At 38.7% G+C, this 11,964-nt stretch overlaps 1 protein-coding gene across 1 annotated transcript; it reads right to left on the reverse strand.

Moving 5' to 3' along the window:
* Window positions 1-1,766: 1,766 nt before the first annotated feature.
* LOC734128 (Ig kappa chain C region, A allele) lies at window positions 1,767-6,990 on the reverse strand. The gene is made up of 3 exons (XM_031904216.1): window positions 6,934-6,990; window positions 5,897-5,942; window positions 1,767-2,362 (listed from the first exon to the last, which is right to left on the reverse strand). Exons 1-3 carry the CDS (start codon window positions 6,988-6,990, stop codon window positions 2,043-2,045), a joined length of 423 nt encoding a protein of 140 aa, XP_031760076.1. The 3' UTR covers window positions 1,767-2,042.
* Window positions 6,991-11,964: the final 4,974 nt, after the last annotated feature.

Here is an 11,964-nt window from a genome sequence, read left to right on the forward strand (position 1 = left end):
ATGTCCCATGCCCCCCCCTCCGAAAGTCACTGACTAACTAAGAAGGAATTTTTTTCCCTCTGCTGCAAATTAGAGAGGCTTCAGATGGGGGTTTTTGCCTTCCTCTGGATCAATTGGCAGTTAGGCAGGTTATATATAGGCATTATGGTTGAACTTGATGGACGTATGTCTTTTTTCAACCTAACTTACTATGTTACTATGTTACTATGTTTGCACTTTTGAAAAACAGATTACAAAGCAGGATTCTGCTGGAGAAGCTCTATTAACTGATGCGTTTTGAAAAAACATGTTTTCCCATGAGCGTATTCCTTTAAAGACTAACGTATCCTCTAATATCCAACAAGCTAAAATTTTCTGGAAGGTTTCATTTTTTTATCAGCACCTGCCCAATGTTCTAATACTCACAGGCTACACTGAGCTTTCATTTTCTCTCGTGGATCTGTTAAAAAAAAAAAATCACTACCAGGCATGAAGAAGTATTTCTACCCACTGTGCCAGGGGCACCCATAGTGACCCGTGTGTGTATTTAGTGCTAGGGGCAAGATGTCACTGGAGGTGCAGGTTCTATGGGTGGAACAGCTGCTACTTTGGATTTGTGCCTCGCTGGCATGTGTGTTGAGGGGGAACTTCTGTGCCAATGGAACCTTTTTGCATTCTGTACCTCCACTAACATAAGACCAAATGGTTCTAGTGAAGGCTGTCTGTCTCTAAGAAACCATTATTTGTTAACCCACAGGATCCTGATACATCCCTGTAATGTGTCACAATACTATAAGTTTGTGCTGGCATGGATTTATGTGTAACAGATCTTGCCAGACTAATTTAATTGCCTTTTATGAGGAGGTGAGCAGGAACCTTGACTCTGAGATGGCAGTGGATGGGATCTACTTGGACTTTGCTAAAGCGTTTGATACAGCACAGAATGCTAATGATAAAATTAAGGAACATAATACTTGTTCTTAGATAGAGAACTGGCTGAAGGATAGATTACAAGGAGTGGCAGTAAATGAAACATTTTCTAATTGGGCCAGTGTTGTTGAGTACCGCAGGGGTCTGCAGGGAGCACAATAGGAATTTATACTTGTACCAGCCCATAACAACCACAGCCCTTTAGCGTGGCAGAACTGTTCTCCCAAAGATGCCCCAGTAGCCCCCCATTTTCTTTTCTACTGATTCGCTGCACATACTCTGTGCTGCTGTCAGTTACTGAGCTTAGGGACCCACTCACACTATACTGTATATATAAAATATAACTGTCACATAACATGGCAGCTCAGAAACCAGTGCAATTAGCATCAGAATTTAATAATAAGCTCTGCAACATCAGTTTATATAACAGGCCAGCCTCATTTTCTGCTTGATAATTTGTGACGACCCCTAAGCTCAGCTTCTCACCAGCTTCCCAGAGCCCACTGAGCATGTGCGGTGCCACTGACACTTTCCAAGGTGGGAAGCTCCTGTGACAACTGTAAAGACCTATATCATTACTACTATAGAGATGCTGAAACGTTTGGCTAGTGGAGTCAGTTTAATATATAAAATATGGCATTTCTAGCCATATTCATTTTTAGGGTTTAGTTCCCCTTTAAATAAGAACTAGAGTTATTTGCCATTGAAGATTCCATTGTGATGGGTTTGAATTGCTAAACTGCCCACGTGCTTAAACCATATATGGATTTTTTAATACAATGTATTGTCTACAATATAGTTTTGTCCCCACATTTTTGAACCGAACCTTCAATTTAAGACAACAGCAGATGTTTTTTTTTGTTTGAAGCAAAATAATTTTTATTTATTTTTCAACATTTCAAGACAAAAGCAGAAACAAATAAAGCCCAAAGGCTTTAGGACTATTGTAAAAACAGTGACATTCATGAGTAACACAACCAAAACCTTGTCATTTGTGTGTATCTATTGAGTTCTTATGGCTTGTATTGGGTTATGCTGCGAGACACTGTGGCACAGAGAGAGTAAGATTGCAAGAAAAGACAATAAGATATGTTATAATAGAGTTATATCAGGCTCCCTAAGGCCTGTTATTATTATGTGCACTGTGACTTAATAAAACTCTGTGCCAGTTGTTGCGTTTTGTGTTGTACCAAACACTCGAACTTCTCCGACTTATCCCACTTATCCTTGGTGAGCGTCAACATGCTGCTCTGGCTGTAGGTGTTGTCGCTTTCCTGCATATAGTCGCTGTTCTTAATGTCGGAGGCAATGACATCCTGGCCATCAACCTTCCATTTTATTGTCACCGACCGTGGATAGAAGTTGTTGATCAGACAGACAGCTGTTGGGTTTCCTTCTTTAACCTGTTCCTCTGAAGGTTTGAAGATGAATACTACCGGAATGGCGTCTGCTCCTGTTATAAGTAGAAAAGAAACAGTTTTTACTATTTTGTCTACAGAATTAAATAATATACATATAAAAATGTACATTTTATACCAGAGAGAGAAAATACCCCCCTAGTTACATTGTAGAAAGCGGGTTATCCCAAAGTAGGACAATGAGCTTGGGTTAAGGGATGATCTATGGAGACCTCATATTTCTATAGACTGGTTTTGTCATCACTTGAATGAAGCACTTTGTACATAGAAGTGTTATAAGCAGAGAATAAACACTTTTTCCTACACATATTGTAAACATTAAATAATATACAACTGTTAGACTTTTTGGATTGAAGTAAAAAAATATATCCCTTAAGTGATATTGTAAAAAGCTAACTTAGGGTATCTCAAAGTTGAATGGGAATTTTGGGTAAGAGGGGATTTATAGAGACCTCACACTGATATGGATAGGTTTTTGCAATACTTGAAAGAGACACTTTGCACATAGTACTATAATAATGAAATACCACAACACTATATTTAAGTGGAGGGGAGCTTGGTATAGGACACCATAGAGGTTATGTAATAGAAGTTACTAAGTTTTCCCCGGAGCAGTAACCCTAACCAATTAGCAGGTAGAATATAGTGGTCACCTATTTAAAAGCAAACATCTCATTGGTTGCTATGAGTTACTGTTACTGAGTTACTGCTACTAGAGACCTGGTTTGTCTCCAATGTTCAGATTGTATTTTTTTCAAAGATAATTTTTTATCATTTACAATTGGACAGCAACTGATTCATTTCCTTCTACTTGGATAATACTGACCACTTTGAAAGTATGGCAATGACTTGTTGATGAGTGTTGCATGTCACTTTACAAGCACACAACTACATGTGTATATAGGGAGTGAAAGGGGCAACTTTTTTAAACTAAACTAAGTTGATGGTCTAGCTCCTATCTGCCCAAATAATAGGTTTATTACTATAATAAAATATTATCACTACATTCAGATTTTTTAATTTACACAAAAATGGCGTAGGAAATAAATGACAAAAAAATCAATTTATCTAATACATGAATTGTACTGATAAGGACAACAGATTTAATATACAGTTCAGTGATTCCATATTTTCCAATTCAGCTGTTTTACCTAAAACAAACATGTTTGTTATCCATTCTGTTACCTGAAATATTACATTAGTACAGGTAATTTTATAACCATTGAAGAAACACATCATTACTCTTTGTGAAATGTGAGTATTTTACTCAAAAATTGTGGTTTCCAATGTGGTATATTAATCTATGTCCTACCATAATCCTTACACACCAATTATTCTGACATTTCATAATAAAGACAAAAACTCTGTTCTTAATGAGTTTTTTTTTAATTGATCATTTACATGGCATGTAAGTACCACTGTAACCAATCAGTTAGTTTTCCTGACAAGAACTAGTCTGTACATTAAAAAGAAGAGATCTTTTACCTTACAGGGCTGTATTGTAAATAGTTTTTTAATAAAATAACAAAGAGAAAACATAAAATATTAGTATTTCCTATTTTTTATATATCTTTCTCTTCATTCTAATGCTAACAATAGTTACAATAACGTGAAAATAATTATATCTACTAATTAAGGAGGAACTTCTCTAGTCTGGTTCCTTTACCAAAAGTGACCAAACACAGACACTTACTACAATACAACTTGTAGTTTTTGGTAAATTTTTGGTACAATTTGTAACTTCTGTTCAATTAAAATCAATAATCGTTACATGACAATTGTATAAAATATTTTTTACTGGTTTTGTAGAAGATTAACAAAATGAAATCACTTAACAAGTTACATGAAGCTACTCCGAGAAGTGTTTGTCTTGGGATTTCATCAATTGAAATTTAATTTAAATTGTATTTTCTTATCCAGGAGGAAAAAGATTGAAAATACATTTATTACACTCGTATACTGATTTTTATAAAATTCTTTTTAAAAAAGGCAATTGGAAAATCATTTTATTCTGTTATATATAATAGGTTGCTGTAAGACTTATGTTACATTATTATTGTCTTGTATATGTCGTCTAATAAAGGACAGAAAAAAATGAAAAAGTTAAAAATTTGTGAAACTAAAACTTTCAAGGGGTACTTACGTTTAATCTATACCCCGGTTCCTGTACCCACTGTAGTTAAGAGCCGTTTGCACACAGTACAAAAACCTACTCTAGATCCTATAGACAAGTTATCCCAATATTACTGAGATGTAATTGAAGGCAACATATATATTCTTATAAATTATAGAAGGTGGGTTATTATTTAACATATAAACGGCTTTAATATTTATGTTTAATAAATGTTACATTTATTATAGTTTTGATGAATTTCAAAACTGAAAGAAAACAGGTTCTAATAAGGTAATTTTAATATAGTGATATTTTTCCCTGGTTTCACCGCCAAAATTGTACGAATGTGACTACTTGCTGAATACACACAGAGCCATCAAGGCAATAGAGTGTCTACCAACAAAGGGTGTTATTGGAACAATACTGAGGTGTTTGGGTAGGAAAAAATTATAATCCTTAATAGACAATACAAGATAATTTGATTAAGACATTTTTACAGTTTTAGTGCATTCATCGGTAAAATTCATGTTTATACTATTTATTATTACAGTTGTACTGGCCTTGTAAAAAGAAGTTAGTATTTAGTAGCCTTTAGTATGTTGCATAGATTTACTAACTTATAGAAGCAACCCTAAGAGCCAATAAAAAAGCACAAATTCTTAGATCAGAAAATATTATTTTCCATTAGAGTTTTACATTATTGGGACTCCACTGAATTAGTGCAAAAGGGCAACTACCGTATTAAGACAATAGATATATTTTTACATTTTGATGTATTTTGATTATTTTGTATCTATATTATTACAGTTGTACTGGACTTGTAAAAAGAAGGTAAAAAAAAAAAAAGAAATAAAATAAAAGACATTTTTACAGCTTAGCTTAGAAGCAACCCTAAGAGCTAATAAAAAAGCACACATTCTTAGGTTGAACTACCTTTACATTTACTAAAGTAACAGTTATAAAATAAGTCTTATAAAGGAATACTTACGTTTAATCTCTACCCTGGTTCCTCCACCAAAAGTATAACACTGTGACTACTTCCCACTTATACATTATACAAAAACCTAATATGAAACCTTATGTGAAAACTGTTATAAGAATATTATTTTTATCTATTAGAGCTTTACGTTATTGGAGCTTCATTAAACTAGTGCAAAAAGGGCAACTATTAAGACAATAGATATATTTTTACATTTGTGGTGCATTTTTTAGGTAGTAATTATTTTGTATCTATATTATTACAGTTGTACTGGACTTGTAAAAAAAAAAAAAAAGGTAAAAAAAAACCCCAAAAGAAATATAAGACATTTTTACAGCTCTAGTATGTTGCATAGATTTACTCACTTTTAGAAACAACCCTAAGAGCCAATAAAAAAAGCACAAATTCTTAGGAAAAACTACCATTACATTTACTGAAATAACAGTTATAAAATAAGTCTTATAAAGGGATACTTACGTTTAATCTCTACCCTGGTTCCTCCACCAAAAGTGTACCACTGTGACTACTTCCCACTTATACATTATACAAAAACTTAATCTACTATGAGTATACAAAATACCTTTTGTGTAAACTTTTAAGCCGCTATCCAAATACATAGAAAATATTATTTTTATCCATTAGAGCTTTAAGTTATTGGGGCTCCATTGAAAAGGGGCAATTATTAAGACAATCGATATATTTTTACATTTTTGGTGCATTTTTTAGGTGGTAATTATTTTGTATCTATATTATTACAGTTGTACTGGACTTGTAAAAAGAAGGTTAAAAAGAACGAAGAATAAAAAAAAGAAAAGAAATACAATAAAATACATTTTTACAGCTCTAGTATGTTGCATAGATTTACTCACTTTTAGAAACAACCCTAAGAGCCAATAAAAAAGCACAAATTCTTAGGTTGAACTACCATTACATTTACTGAAATAACAGTTATAAAATAAGTCCTATAAAGGGATACTTACGTTTAATCTCTACCCTGGTTCCTCCACCAAAAGTGAACCACTGTGACTACTTCCCATCTACTCCCTGTACATAAACCTATTCTACTATAACTATACAAAGTACATTATTGGTAAGTCTTTTTGTGGGATTTAGTACTAAATGTGCCAAAAGTATTGTAAGTATCTAGGTAGTAACTATTTTGTAGTTATTGAGTAAAACATTCTTATGCTATGGTTGTTGGTACATTGTTGAAAAGTTCAAGGAAAAGAATATGTTATACGTTTTGGTGCATTTATACGGAATAATTATTTCATAGTTATTTAGTACAATGTGCTTATTCTATAGCAGTTGGCACTGAAGAAGGATTGAAAAGACAACAAAAATATTTCAAACAGACATTTACAACTTAAGAACATTTTGCAGCTCTAATGAGTGATAGGAGCAACTATAAGATCTAATAAAAAAAAAACAAGTTTATGTTAAAATACAATTGTTACTGGAAAAAAAACCATTAAAGCATTATGGCAAAATAAGTCTCATAAAGGGATACTTACTTTTGATTTCAACCCTGGTTCCTCCACCAAAAGTGTACCACAGTGACTACTTCCCATCTACTCCCTGTACAAAAACCTACTCTGTGTTTCTATATTGCAATATCTCAAAAGTAAACTAAGGCTTGGTGCCTGGATTTTTAAGATAAAAACAACTGGACTTTTCTGAGTTTTTTGGAAAATGTTCCACCGCTCATCCAAGTCACTTGGATGAGTGGTGAAACATTTTCCAAAAAGTCAAAAAAATTTTAGACTTAATTTTCAAAAAAGTCCAATTGTTTTAGACTTAATTCTCATGAATGTCCAATTGTTTTAGACTTAATTCTCAAAAAAGTCCAATTGTTTTAGACTTAATTCTCAAAAAAGTCCAATTGTTTTAGACTTAATACTCAAAAAAGTCCAATCGTTTTAGACTTAATTCTCAAAAAAGTCCAATCGTTTTAGACTTAATTCTCAAAAAAGTCCAATTGTTTAAGAATTAATTCTCAAAATTCCAATTGTTTTAGACTTAATTTTCAAAAAAGTCCAATTGTTTTAGACTTAATTCTCAAAAAAGTCCATTTGTTTTAGACTTAATCCTACTAGATAGTGTACATCATGACCTGGATGAATGAGAATCTTCATAGACACAAGTATCAATACAAAAAACTTACATTTTAGCTCTACCTTGGTTCTTCTCCAAAAGTGAATCACAATGACTGCTCCCCCGTGAGGTACTGGAAATGTTTTAGGCTCTAATTCTACTCAAAATACCATTAATAGGTTTGTGATAGGATTAAACTTGCTGTTTCAGAAGATTTTTTTTCAAATCAACATTAGATATTTCCTAAATTTTTATAGTATTACTAGGACATTTCTTTGTTATTTTTACAAAAAAAAAGTCTAACCACAATGAAGCGTCTGTGGCAAAAACCTCTTGTTAGTTCATTTAACAATTTCTTCTCAAGCCCAGAGTAACAGTAACAACCTTCTAATAAACTGAATATCAGAATATCATTGCCAGCAAAGCACAGCATTTTAAATACAGCTGAATAAATGATAAAAGGGAGAATTAGTAGATGTTACTTACGTTTGATTTCAACCCTGGTTCCTCCACCGAAAGTACGCCACAGTGTTACATCTGTACTATCTGCCTGTACAAAAACATCTATGAGCAAGAGGCTCAGCGTAGACACACTTGTAACACAAGGCACAATGCTTTATGATCAGTCACCTGAAGCAAAGAGACAGACAGTAGACGGCGAGGACACCTGCATAACTACAAAACCACCCAAAAAGAAAACTCCTAAAAATAGCATGCCTATAGATGAGCCCTCGGTTATAAATAGTTTAGTACGTATACTGTCAACCCTAAAGGGGGCATTTACTAGGGGACTGATTCATCAAAGTACGAGATTGAATCCCGAAATGGGTAAAATTCGGATTAGATGCGATAATTCCTGATGATCGCAAAAGTCACGAAAATGCTTACGAAAAATCATAGTAATCACGATAATATTGTATTGGCGATCCGAAAGTCACTAAATTTTTGTATCTAAACGATCGTAAACAGCGGAAAAAACCCTTCTGACTTTGAAACTTCAGTGCAAGATTTTGGAAGCCTCCCATAGGGCTCAATGGCACTCTGCAGCTCCAACCCGGCCAAAGGAAAGGCTCCCATAGGGCTCAATGGCACTCTGCAGCTCCAACCCGGCCCAAGGAAAGCCTCCCATAGGGCTCAATGGCACTCTGCAGCTCCAACCTGGCCCAAGGGAAGTCTCCCATAGGGCTCAATGGCACTCTGCAGCTCCAACCTGGCCCAAGGAAAGCCTCCCATAGGGCTCAATGGCACTCTGCAGCTCCAACCTGGCCCAAGGAAAGCCTCCCATAGGGCTCAATAGCACTCTGCAGCTCCAACCTGGCCCAAGGAAAGCCTCCCATAGGGCTCAATGGCACTCTGCAGCTCCAACCTGGCCCAAGGAAAGCCTCCCATAGGGCTCAATGGCACTCTGCAGCTCCAACCCAGCCCAAGGAAAGTCTCCCATAGGGCTCAATGGCACTCTGCAGCTCCAACCCGGCCCAAGGAAAGTCTCCCATAGGGCTCAATGGCACTCTGCAGCTCCAACCCGGCCCAAGGGAAGTCTCCCATAGGGCTCAATGGCACTCTGCAGTTCCAACCCGGCCCAAGGAAAGTCTCCCATAGGGCTCAATGGCACTCTGCAGCTCCAACCCGGCCCAAGGAAAGTCTCCCATAGGGCTCAATGGCACTCTGCAGCTCCAACCCGGCCCAAGGAAAGTCTCCCATAAGGCTCAATGGCACTCTGCAGCTCCAACCCGGCCCAAGGAAAGTCTCCCATAGGGCTCAATGGCACTCTGCAGCTCCAACCCGGCCCAAGGAAAGTCTCCCATAGGGCTCAATGGCACTCTGCAGCTCCAACCCGGCCCAAGGAAGTCTCCCATAGGGCTCAATGGCACTCTGCAGCTCCAACCCGGCCCAAGGAAAGTCTCCCATAGGGCTCAATGGCACTCTGCAGCTCCAACCTGGCCCAAGGAAAGTCTCCCATAGGGCTCAATGGCACTCTACAGCTCCAACCCGGCCCAAGGAAAGTCTCCCATAGGGCTCAATGGCACTCTACAGCTCCAACCCGGCCCAAGGAAAGTCTCCCATAGGGCTCAATGGCACTCTACAGCTCCAACCCGGCCCAAGGAAAGTCTCCCATAGGGCTCAATGTCACTCTGCAGCTCCAACCTGGCCCAAGGAAAGTCTCCCATAGGGCTCAATGGCACTCTGCAGCTCCAACCTGGCCCAAGGAAAGTCTCCCATAGGGCTCAATGGCACTCTGCAGCTCCAACCCGGCCCAAGGAAAGCCTCCCATAGGGCTCAGTGGCACTCTGCAGCTCCAACCTGGCCCAAGGAAAGTCTTCCATAGGGCTCAATGGCGCTCTGCAGCTCCAACCTGGCCCAAGGAAAGCCTCCCATAGGGCTCAATGGCACTCTGCAGCTCCAACCCAGCCCAAGGAAAGTCTCCCATAAGGCTCAATGGCACTCTGCAGCTCCAACCCGGCCCAAGGAAAGTCTCCCATAGGGCTCAATGGCACTCTGCAGCTCCAACCCGGCCCAAGGAAAGTCTCCCATAATGCTCATTGGCACTCTGCAGCTCAAACCTGGCCCAAGGAGCATCTCCCATAGGGCTCAATGGCACTCTGCAGCTCCAACCCGGCCCAAGGAAAGTCTCCCATAGGGCTCAATGGCACTCTGCAGCTCCAACCCGGCCCAAGGAGCGTCTCCCATAGGGCTCAATGGCACTCTGCAGCTCCAACCCGGCCCAAGGAAAGTCTCCCATAGGGCTCAATGGCACTCTGCAGCTCCAACCCGGCCCAAGGAAAGTCTCCCATAGGGCTCAATGGCACTCTGCAGCTCCAACCCGGCCCAAGGAAAGTCTCCCATAGGGCTCAATGGCACTCTGCAGCTCCAACCCGGCCCAAGGAAAGTCTCCCATAGGGCTCATGGCACTCTGCAGCTCCAACTCGGCCCCTCCAACCTGGCCCAAAGAAAGTCTACCATAGGGCTCAATGGTACTCTGCAGCTCCAACCTGGCCCAAGGAAAATCTCCCATAGGGCTCAGTGGCACTCTGCAGCTCCAACTCGGCCCAAGGAAAGTATCCCATAGGGCTCAATGGCACTCTGCAGCTCCAACCTGGCCCAAGGAAAGTCTCCCATAGGGCTCAATGGCACTCTGCAGCTCCAACCTGGCCCAAGGAAAGTCTCCCATAGGGCTCAATGGCACTCTGCAGCTCCAACCCGGCCCAAGGAAAGTCTCCCATAGGGCTCAATGGCACTCTGCAGCTCCAACCTGGCCCAAGGAAAGTCTCCGATAGGGCTCAATGGCACTCTGCAGCTCCAACCCGGCCCAAGGAAAGTCTCCCATAGGGCGCAATGGCACTCTGCAGCTCCAACCTGGCCCAATGAAAGCCTCCCATAGGGCTCAATGGCACTCTGCAGCTCCAACCCGGCCAAGGAAAGTCACAATACCGAAGCTTGAATGAATCCCAAAGTTTCCTACTTGGCGCAACAAATACAATTTTGTCTCACAAATTGTTGCAAAGTACGAAAAAGTCATGCAAATTAATGATAATTTTGACATTTACAAATGGGTTTTCAGCAGAAGTAAATGATTCCCTTTTCTCTGTAATAATAAAACAGTACCTGTACTTGATCCCAACTAAGATATAATTACCCCTTATTGGGGCAGAACAGCCCTATTGGGTTTATTTAATGGTTAAATGATTCCCTTTTCTCTGTAATAATAAAACAGTACCTGTACTTGATCCCAACTAAGATATAATTACCCCTTTTGGGGCAGAACAGCCCTATTGGGTTTATTTAATGGTTAAATGATTCCCTTTTCTCTGTAATAATAAAACAGTACCTGTACTTGATCCCAACTAAGATATAATTACCCCTTATTGGGGGCAGAACAGCCCTATTGGGTTTATTTAATGGTTAAATGGTTCCTTTTTCTCTGTAATAATAAAACAGTACCTGTACTTGATCCCAACTAAGATATAATTACCCCTTATTGGGGCAGAACAGCCCTATTGGGTTTATTTAATGGTTAAATGATTCCCTTTTCTCTGTAATAATAAAACAGTACCTGTACTCGATCCCAACTAAGATATAATTACCCCTTATTGGGGGCAGAACAGCCCTATTGGGTTTATTTAATGGTTAAATGATTCCCTTTTCTCTGTAATAATAAAACAGTACCTGTACTTGATCCCATCTAAGATATAATTACCCCTTATTGGGGCAGAACAGCCCTATTGGGTTTATTTCATGGTTAAATGATTCCCTTTTCTCTGTAATAATAAAACAGTACCTGTACTTGATCCCAACTAAGATATAATTACCCCTTATTGGGGCAGAACAGCCCTATTGGGTTTATTTCATGTTTAAATTTTTTTTGTAAGCTTAAAGCATGGAGATCCTTTATCTGGAAGACACCAGTTCCTGAGCATTCTAGATAACAGATCCCATACCTGTACATTGTTTCT

This window comes from Xenopus tropicalis, chromosome 1 (assembly GCF_000004195.4).
Source record: "Xenopus tropicalis strain Nigerian chromosome 1, UCB_Xtro_10.0, whole genome shotgun sequence".
Classification (NCBI taxonomy): domain Eukaryota; kingdom Metazoa; phylum Chordata; class Amphibia; order Anura; family Pipidae; genus Xenopus; species Xenopus tropicalis.

Bases quoted from the DNA above. Each gene is read 5' to 3' on its own strand.
- LOC734128 (XM_031904216.1), bottom strand. From the start codon at position 6,990: ATGGGAAGTAGTCACTGTGGTACACTTTTGGTGGAGGAACCAGGGTTG. The intron at 5,943-6,933 runs GTAAGTATCCCT...AGTGGGAAGTAG, and splicing joins AACCAGGGTTGAAATCAAAA to TCACAGTGGTACACTTTTGG. The intron at 2,363-5,896 runs GTAAGTATCCCT...TACTTATAACAG, and splicing joins AACCAGGGTAGAGATTAAAC to GAGCAGACGCCATTCCGGTA.